Raw genomic sequence first — 10,655 nt, 5'->3', positions numbered from 1 at the left:
TCTAAACATCAATTCAGTATATTGTCTCTATTGTTTTGTGGTGCAAACGAGCCCCATTCAGTCTCAGTCTCCCCCTGCACACATTCACACCTCTCCAGCCTGGTTATGGCTCGAAATATGCTTTTCTGCATTATAGTTACTAACGACTGGCTATTCACAAGCTATTCATAGGGTTTCAATCCCTAATTTCTTTTATCAAAGTTCTCACTTAACATTTAAAAACTGGATCAAATACCCTGCTTGAATTTCAGTAAGCATATTTAGAAAAAAAACATAAAAGGATAACTGCTATATGTGGCAGGTGCACCTAGGGCTAGCTAGCATGTTAGCTTAGCACACCATCAATACACGACAATTTAGTGAAAGTGAAAGTGAAAGTGAAAGTGACACGTGACGGCCAAGTATGGTAACCCATACTTGGAATTTGACCTCTGCATTTAACCCATCCAAGTTAATGCACACACATTAGGAGCAGAGTAGTGAGTAGTTAACACACACACACTGCAAACGTGGATACACACACCCAGAGCAGCGGGCAGCCTTTGTGTGGCGCCCGGGGAGCGATTAGGGGTTAGGTGCCTTGCTCAAGGGCACCTCAGTCATTTCCCACCGGTTCTGGAATCGAACCAGCAACCTTTGGGTTACCAGTCCAACTCCCTAACCACTAGTCCTTGACTGCCCCTTTAATCTTTATGAGATTAAAACCATAATTTATAACGCAAGTCGAGTGTTTTAAATAATCTTCTGTGATATAATTTCGCTTCAGATAAAAAAATCAGACAGAAAATATATATATATATTTTATTCTGCACAATGATAAAGTCTATATCGATTAGCATTACATTATAAATATAATATATTATTATGGAAATACCTGACATTACTCGAAGAACACAGGTAAACCAAATATCATTTCAATCATGTTTATTGTCTTCAAAACATGTTACAGCGATCTCTGATAGCTTTGAATGTGTTCGAGACTTCCTGGAATGTCACATGATCATGCCTCTTCTTCATGTTCTATATATGGACTATTATTGTGCATGTAGCGCCCTCAGGCTGTTGGTATGGATTAAAAACACAATACATCACAGTATCCAGCGCTCATAATGATTACATCGACGCATTTGGGCATAAATTCAATAAATATTATTCCTGTCTATAGAAATCTGATGAAAACCTATGAAAATATATCAATATTTCTCCAAATCTGCACATTTTTGAGCTAAAGCCCTGAGGGACGTTGTTTTGTGTATCGCTGTCATGACGACAGCACGGGAGTTTTTTATGAATGAAAGCGGTTGACGTGCATAATTCATATTAAAGGTATCGACTCATTTTTTCATTTCATAACTCCTGACACAAATTAAGACATAACTGTCACTATAAGTTTTTCAGAATACAATAGTGGTCAAATACTGAAACTTGAGTCTTATATCTTTTTAATGATGTATAGTTTGTCAATGTATAACATTAAATCTGATAGTAATTTTTAACTAAATAAAAAAAAAAACGCTTCAGTGCGCCGACGCACTGGTGAAGCTTAACAGGTTAAGTGTACTTTGTGTATACATACCTTATCCATCTCTGCCTTAGTTTGATTTTACTCACTAGTTCACAGCTTAAATGCATGCAGTAGTTTCCTAATTACATTGTAATTACATAATATTACACAGGGATAAGCTACGTAAAATAAAGTGTATCAAGAATGTACTTAAGTGTACTTTGTGTATACATACCTTATCTTTCTCTGCCTTAGTTTGATTTAACTTACTAGTTCACAGGTTAAATGCATGCAGTAGTTTACTAATTACATTGTAATTACATAATATTACACAGGTATAAGCTACGTAAAATAAAGTGTATCAAGAATGTACTTAAGTGTACTTTGTGTATACATACCTTATCCATCTCTGCCTTAGTTTGATTTTACTCACTAGTTCACAGCTTAAATGCATGCAGTAGTTTCCTAATTACAATGTAATTACATAATATTACACAGGGATGAGCTACGTAAAATAAAGTGTATCAAGAATGTACTTAAGTGTACTTTGTGTATACATACCTTATCCATCTCTGCCTTAGTTTGATTTAACTCACTAGTTCACAGCTTGAATGCATGCAGTAGTTTCCTAATTACATTGTAATTACATAATATTACACAGGTATGAGCTACTTAAAATAAAGTGTATCAAGAATGTACTTAAGTGTACTTCATGTGTATCTATAAACCTTATCCAACTCGGCTTGTTACACATGTGTAACAGTAGCTGCCTATTACATGTGTGTAATTACAATCTGTAAGTACAGGCTGTTCCATAACTTAGTTACATGTTAAGTACATTTTGTTACATGTTATTACAACGTCTATTACTAAGTACCTAATTAAGTAATTACTCTGTATCAAGGGCACCGTAAAATAAAGTGTTACCAAAAACGGTTATTTATTTTCTGTTATTTAGACTGTTATTATTTCTAAATTCAATTTGTGGAAATGAGTTTAATTAGGAGGTCACACACAGCCTCAATCAGAAGTTCTGGAAGCTCATAATTCATGTACAGTAAGGTCTAAAGAGACTCATGTGAAATCATACAGGAGAGAAAGCTGTAGTAAGCTGAGTTTGTGGCAAAACTTTTTACAGTGCTTGTATATTGTTGTCTTTCAATGCATTTGATTCTGAAATATATTATAAAACTTAAATTACATTCATTTTTAGTTAAAATATTTCAAAATGCTCCTGCAGACTATTTTTCCAGTCATGAATTTTGTCATTGAGGATTTCTATAAAATAGTGTGCAAAAATTGTGTATCGTCTCGTTCTCATGAACCCAATCTTGTGTCTCATCTCGTCTCGTCTCGTGTGATAAGTGTCTCGTCACACCCCTATTCAATAGCATTACCTTTGTTTTGTTTTGTTTTTTTGTTGTTTTTTTAAATCTCACCATTGTTTCAACAGCAATTGCAGGTGCAAACATGATATTGAACCAACATCACTTCATAATGTTGATTCAATGATAGTATCATTGATTTTTTTTATGGAAATCTCAACATTGTTTCAACAGTAACTGATTGATGTAGTCAAAAGTGATGTTAAAAAAAATATCACTATGTAATGTTAAATCAATAATATTACCATTGATTTATAGTTGAAATCTATGGAGCCCTGCACATGACATGCAAGAAAAATAAAAATAAATCGTGTGCACAATTTACTATTTTGTTCACTCGATTTACTAAATCGTGCACCCAATTTACTATTTCGTTCCCTCGATTTGCTAAAACGTAGGAACAATTTATTAATTTGTTCCCACGATTTATAAATCTTGCACACGATATAGCAAATCAAGGTTATGAGATAGTAAATCATGCACGATTTAGCCTACAATTTTTTTTCTTGCATGTCAGGTGCGGGGCTCTGTAGAGATCTAAACATTGCTTCAACATTAACTGGGGGTGCAAAAGTTATATTGAAGGAACATCACTTTGTAACGTTAATTTAATGCAATTAATGTTGAGCCATCAACACTGACTTAACATTGTTTCAGTGGTTGCTTATTACCTGAGTTAAGCACAGTGTGTTAGAAGCATAGACTGTAAAAAAATATGAACGTAGTGTCCGTGACGTCACCCGTAGGTTTCTGAAGACCGTTTTTGAAGCCTAAAGTGGGCGTGGCTGACCGTCGCCATCTTGGCAGCGCGTCACTCCCAAATTTATTTATTTTTACAGTCAGACAATTAGCTGAGGTAACGTGACGGCTAACAGACAGCAGACAAACGGCTAATGATGACTAATGACCACTGCAGCGGGAATCCACCTGTCTCTCAAAAGTGGACACCCTTAATTATGCAGAAATGTAAGGCTTAATATCATTTAAACGGATGAGTTATAAAAAAAATTCACCCCCCTCACAGTTGTCATGAAGGGCAAAATTAGCTCTAAAGACCAAAGCCATTTTTTGCTCCAGGCTGTAAACATGTTTTTTCTGCAGTAAAGTTGGGCATTTTAACATGGGGGAGATGCAGATTTGACTCACTTTTGCAGCCAGCCTCAATCGGCCAGTTGATGAATTGCCGTTTAATTCACTTCCGTGTTGGTTTCAAGAGAGATACAGGGAGGTTGCCGCTTGGTTAGAAGTGACAAGCATGTTGCCAAAAAATGCCAATTCTGAGTGGTTATCCTTGTGTTTCGCCTGCTTTTTCAGATTACTCTGCGCTTTAAATTTGATGTGAATTTACAGCCTTGGACTGATTGCTTGTGTTTGACCCTGCCGGTTTTCGCATTGCCTGGATCTAGCATCTTGTTTGTCTTAGTGTAGTTTCTCCACCATGAGCAATCTGTTTCCACTCTGCATTATTCTCAATAAATATGCTCTGCACATGGAGCCAAATGTGAACCTACCTAGTGCCTCATTTTGAACATATTTCAAATTACACACAGAATTCTGTGATGTCCTCTAGTTAAAGGTGCTATCATAAATGCATTCAGTTTTTAGTTTTCATTTGAACTACAAATATAGATACTCATGGGAAACACCTCCCATTATTTACTAGTGCAAACGCTTCATTCCTCACATTATTTTATTAAGCTTTACATTTGGCTTTATATGTTCACCACTTTAAAATGCTGGGGGAAAAAAAAACACAATAAAAAAACATTACATCCTCAAATGGTGTTACATATAGACATAGGTACACATAGGTATCTGCCAAAATTTCATTTTAAGAAATGGATCAGGGGGTCATGAATCATTTTGCAGGATTAGGATAAGTGTAACTTCACTTATTGCAATAAAAACTCACAATCAGCATCCTCGCTGCAACATATTCTATGAATAGATGTTTTTCTTTTTTCTTTTTTTCCCAAAGGGGTTATGACAGTGTCACAGAAAACAATATAAGGCACACATTAAAAGGCAAAAACAAGTTGTACTGTTTGACCTAATCATTATTGGGAGGATCGTAGGCAGAGTGAGGCAAGATGCTACTGTTACATTTATAAAGTAAATCTCAATACTGATAAAGATGGTTGTTACTTCACATTAGAAAAATGTACCTTTGTTCATCTAAATATATATATATATATATATATATATATATATATATATATATATATATATATATATGTTTGTGTGTCAAGCAATGTACTGTATTTCATTTAAACAAAAATACCACAGTGTAGGCCTATGAAGTTTTACACATGAGCATGCACAAGAAAATGCTGGATATGAAACAGAGAAATTCTATTAATTTGTAATGTGCATTTTACACAAAGAGGTAAGATAATATGTTTAAGAGTATATGTAATTAGTAATGTCTATTTGTTATTATGTTTGCAGATTTTGTGTACAGCAACCAATGGACAACCTGACATTCACAAACAGCATTCTCCTTGTGGAGGGACTGAAAGTTACACCTCAGTCATCTCAGCCTGTTTTCATCCTCCTTCTCTTGGCTTATGTCTTTACAATGGTATCAAACATTGGACTTATTTTTCTGATCTCAACAGAGAAAAATCTGCATGACCCAATGCATTTTCTGTTCTGTAACTTACCACTGAATGATATACTAGGGACTACTGTCATTATGCCACGCTTGCTGCAGGACATTTTAAGGGAAACCTCAGAGCGTAATATATCATATGCAGAGTGTGTTATTCAAGCTTATTTTGTGCATGTATTTACAGCAGCATGCCACTATGTGCTGATGATCATGGCCTTTGACAGATATGTGGCTATATGTAATCCATTGCGATACACAACTATAATGACCAATAAAATGGTTATTAAACTATCAGTATTTGCTTGGGGCCTGGCCATTCTTTTAGTGACAGTTATGATAGGACTTACCTTGCGTCTGTCTCATTGTAGGTATAAAATTGAAAACCCTTTCTGTGACAATGCGTCGCTTTTTAAACTGTCCTGTGAAAATGTGGTCATAAATAATGTGTATGGACTTGCTTATACTGTCATTGTACTCAGTCTGTCAGCGCTGTGTATATTCATTACATATGTCAAGATTGCTACTGTATGCATAACCAGCAAAAACAAAGCACTTAACAGCAAAGCCATTAAAACCTGCAGCACTCATTTAGCTGTTTATTTAATCATGTTTGTTTCTGGAGCCACTTTTATTTTACTTCATCGTTTTCCTGAATATTCTGACAACAGGAAACTAGCTAGTATAATGTTTCACATTGTACCACCAGGATTAAATCCCTTAGTATATGGTTTACAAACCAAAGAGATAAGACAAAAGATTGTAAAAAACTGGTGGAGAAAAAAGTGAATTCTTCAATGGATTATATATCTTCATAATATGGGTAATATTATTCTAAAGGATTTTGTGTATGTGAAAGTAATATTTTAATAATATTTAGCTAAGAATAACTGTAACACTGCAAACACTGTAACTTTGATCTGTACTCAAATCCTTTTCAGTATTCATCAGGTGTTTGTATGAGAATTGTTGACTTAAAATGTAAACTAATTTAAATTAAGTTGTAAGCACATATTACCTGGAAAAAAGAAAATAAACGACAAGAAATAAACTACATTTGGCTCATTACAAGCACAAAAAGCAACTTTAAAAAAGAGACTCTGTAAAGGGGTCCTTGATTATGATTTCATTTTTTAAACTTTAATAGTGTGTAATGTTGCTGTTTGAGCATAAACAACATCTGCAAAGTTACGACACTCAAAGTTCTACCAGAAAGACTCAGAAGGTGAGATATCATAATGACTTTTTTTAATAAATAGACCAGAAATGAAAACTTTGTACCCCACGGGGAGGTATGGACAGGGACCATCCTGGTGGTGGTGGGGAGGATGGAATTGAATGTTTTCGTCATCATCTGCGAACTCAAACGTGTAAGTAACGTATACTCCAAGTATTAGATAGTGTTTGGATAGACCAGAAAGTAATGAGTGACGTAACATTGAGTCTTCCTGGCAGAACTTTACGCTAGAGTTTTCATTTCTACCGGAAAGACTCGGAAGACCCACAATGACATTTATTGATAAATAGACCAGAAATGAAAACAAAGATATTGGATGGTAAAGTTCTTTGGCGCAGACCCCGTCCGTAGTTCACATTCGGAGGGTAGTGGACTCTGCATATCCTGCCTGAAGATGAAGGCAGGGGCACAGCCGACCCCCAAAATTGGTGGGAAAACTAATCCCACTGGGATTAGTGGGATTAATAATACCTAGAATATCAAAATCGACTGCTGGCGGTAGATCCTTTTCCTATTTAGAACCAAAACTTTGGAACAGTCTTCCTAACTGTAACGGTCACCAGCTGGAGTACCCATGAGAGCCACCAGAGGGCACTCCACACCAGACTATTGTCACTCTCATAAACTACATTTCCCAGAACTCACTGCCCAGACTCATCATCACTCATTATCACATTCACCTGTATGTCATTATCTTGTTTAGTTCACCCCATATAGCCTGGTTCACCCCATCATTCACTGCAAAGTTTTGTATGTTGTTGCACTGCACTTCTGAGCATTTTCCCTGGTTTTCATGTCTCTTGGTTTTTTGGATTTCTTGCCTGTTCTGTGGATTACTCTTGTGCCTCTTACCCCTGCCTGTTTTGTTTTGTTTTGTTTTGTTTTGTTTTGTTTGTTTGTTTGGACTGCCTTCCTGTGCTTGACCCTCTGCTTATGTTGGATTACGATTCTGGATAACCCTTTTAATAAACTGCATTTGGATCCTCTACCTTCGTATCTCGGAGCAGTTTGTGACAGAAGACTTCACCGTCATGAATCCAGCAGTTAAGATTATGTGTCTCCGTCAAGGAGACAAACCCATTGAGAATTACGTTGTTGACTTTTTGGAGCTTGCTCACCTGACTTGTATGGATGAGGTATGTTTGATGATATTTTTTTCGGGGAGGAATATCTGAGCCACTTAGCTACCTTATGCCACTGCATGACCCTAGCTGGACTCTGAAACAGTATGTTGACTTGGCCCTGCAACTGAGCGGCTCAACTTTTTCCAGAGACAGTTCACGTCACGCCTGCCGATCCAGAGACTGTTCACGTCACGCCTGCCAATCCAGAGACTGTTCACGTCACGTCTACCGAGCCAGTTTTTCCGGACAAGATGGCCGCCGCTACGTCGCCTGAGCCCTCAGCAGAGAAGGTCACCGCCATGCCTGAACCTGAGCCCTCAGCAGAGATGGCCGCCGCCACGTCGCCTGAGCCCTCAGCAGAGATGGTTGCCGCCATGCCTGAACCTGAGTCCTCAGCAGAGATGGCCGCCGCCACGCCTGAACCTGAGCCCTCAGCAGAGATGGCCGCGCCACGCCTGAACCTGAGCCCTCAGCAGAGATGGCCGCCGTCACATTGCCTGAGCCCTCAGCAGAGATGGCCGCCGCCGCCACACCTGAGCCTGAGCCCTCAGCAAAGATGGCCACTGCCACGCTGTCTGTTCCTGTTCCTGAGCCGTTGTCCGATCCTGAGCCGTTGTCCGTTCCTGAGCCGTTGTCCCTTCCTGAGCCGTTGTCTGTTCCTGCCCATAACCCCATAGCCGCCCCCAAGGAAATTTTTTTGGGGGGGCAGGAGGTCCCTTGATAGGACCATAGAGGCCATTCCGCCATGGTCTTCTGATCCGTCTGCTCCGCCCTGGCCGCCTGAAGGGTCGTCTACTCCCTGTCGCCTCAAGGGTCTTCTCCTCCCTGGCCGCCTGAAGAGTCACCTGCACAGCCTGCTCATCCCTGGTCGCCTGCACAGCCTGCTCCGCCCTGGTCGCCTGCTCCGCCCTGGTCTCCTGCACTGCCTGCTCCGCCCTGGTCACCTGCACTGCCTGCTCCACCCTGGTCGCCTGCACTGCCTGCTCCACCCTGGCCTCCCGTCTTGCCGCAGTCTCCAGGTCCTCTTCCACTCCACGGGCCTGGCCCTCCATCCCGCCCCTGTGTCCACCTCCGCTCCACCTCCCTCCTGGACTATTTTAGAGCATCTGGAAGCCGCTCCTTTGAGGGGGGGCTATGTAACGGTCACCAGCTGGAGTGCCCATGAGAGCCACCAGAGGGCACTCCACACCAGGCTATTGTCACTCTCACAAACTACATTTCCCAGAACTCACTGCCCAGACTCACCATCATTGATTGCATTCACCTGTATCTCATTACCCTGTTGGTCTCAGCCTATTTATACCTTGTACACTCATTCATTCCCTGCGAAGTCTTGTTTTAGTGTCACACTGCAATTCTGAGCATTCTCCTGGTTTTCATGTCTCTTGGTTTTGGATTTCTTGCCCTGTTCCCTGGATTACTCTTTTTCCTCTGACCCCTGCCTGTTTTGTGTGTTTGTTTGTACGGACTGCCTGCCTGTGTTTGACCTTGCCTGTTCTTTGAATTACCCCTTAATAAAATCTGCATTTGGATTCTCCACCTTCGTGTCTCGGAGCAGTTTGTGACACTAACATTGTCCGGGAAGCAGACACACTCTGTCAGTTCAAAGCTAGATTAAAGACACATTTTTTTTGACCTAGCTTTCACATAATACATTATAGACTTCTATAATTCAATGTTAGGCTGCATAGATTAGGTCAGCCGGAACCGGGAACACTTCTCATAAATCGTGATGTACTCGTTACATCATAAGAAGAATGGAATCTACGCTAATTTTAGTGTCTTTGTTTATCCCGAGGTTTTCCCGCAGCCTGCCGGATCCAGATCTGACGAAGGACCTTCGCCTGGACCCAATGACAACGCAGTGCTGAAGTGCCAACTAGTCTCTCCCTATGGAGGATCCCTTTACCACTCTACAGATAAAGCGTTGTCGGGAAAATTCGTTTCGCGTACCTACCCCGAAGTGACAAAATAAAATACAATTTTGTATCAAAATTTATAAGGAAAGACTAGTACTTTGTTTAGACTTGGTTTGTAGGGAATTACAAACCTGCGCACATATATTCAAACGCACATAACTATAGAACCAATTCTTAATGCGCATGTGAACGCCATCAGCGTTTATCACAGGTTCGCGTTTAAAGTCTGTGTAGAGAGAATGGTGTCGTCTTAGCGGCCCCTAATTTAATAACAAATGATCATTGCGACGGAAGCGAATCAATCAAAACTAACTTAAGCTGGAAAATAACTTTATTAACCCCCTGGGGTCGACAATCGCGGGCGCGATAGGCTCGCTTTTTTTCTTATCAGTGCAAAAGAGACTCAAAATACTCTGTTGACTTTGATCTTGCATACAAGTTTCATACATCAATCGATCCTGTTTAGTGTGTTTTTTTTTTGTGTATACTCACAATAAACACAACGTGTTTTGCTTTTTGACAAATAAAGAAAAATAAACATGATGTGAGTTCTGCTTTCTCTCTGTCAGTGAAGTCCCTTCTGAAACGCGTCCGAAAATGAACTGTAACTCAGCGAATACTCAGTCAAACAGGCATACAGACACACAGGCATGAAGCATGAATTCTCTTCTTTTAAATGAAGTAATTTTTATAAAAAACAAACATTCACAGTTTATGTAATATGTATGAAAAGAGATAGATGTCAGTTGTTCTCATCTCAGCTCATTTTGTTTTAATGTGACCCCGCCCACGAAGAGCGTGCGCTATTCAAACGCAAATGATCTGAGGCAATCCATACAAACCTGTGAACGCCCACATCAGCTGGATAAAACACACCG

The 10,655-nt window shown here is 39.5% G+C and overlaps 1 protein-coding gene and 1 long non-coding RNA gene across 2 annotated transcripts; one reads left to right on the top strand and one right to left on the bottom strand.

The window, feature by feature from the left end:
• Nucleotides 1–3,585: 3,585 nt before the first annotated feature.
• Nucleotides 3,586–4,122, bottom strand: LOC307174709. Its single transcript, XR_013824028.1, has 2 exons — nucleotides 3,976–4,122; nucleotides 3,586–3,789 (listed from the first exon to the last, which is right to left on the bottom strand). It is a non-coding gene; the product is annotated as an uncharacterized lncRNA (long non-coding RNA).
• Nucleotides 4,123–5,356: 1,234 nt separating this feature from the next.
• LOC307174703 (olfactory receptor 8G17-like) lies at nucleotides 5,357–6,286 on the top strand (the record flags this gene model as incomplete). The annotated part of the gene is made up of 1 exon (XM_079898788.1): nucleotides 5,357–6,286. One exon carries the CDS (start codon nucleotides 5,357–5,359, stop codon nucleotides 6,284–6,286), a length of 930 nt encoding a protein of 309 aa, XP_079754914.1.
• Nucleotides 6,287–10,655: the final 4,369 nt, after the last annotated feature.

Source organism: Squalius cephalus (genome assembly GCF_949319135.1).
Source record: "Squalius cephalus genome assembly, chromosome: 17".
NCBI lineage: Eukaryota > Metazoa > Chordata > Actinopteri > Cypriniformes > Leuciscidae > Squalius > Squalius cephalus.
The sequence above is the reverse complement of the archived record's forward strand: the minus strand, read 5'-3'. Positions and strand labels throughout refer to the sequence as shown.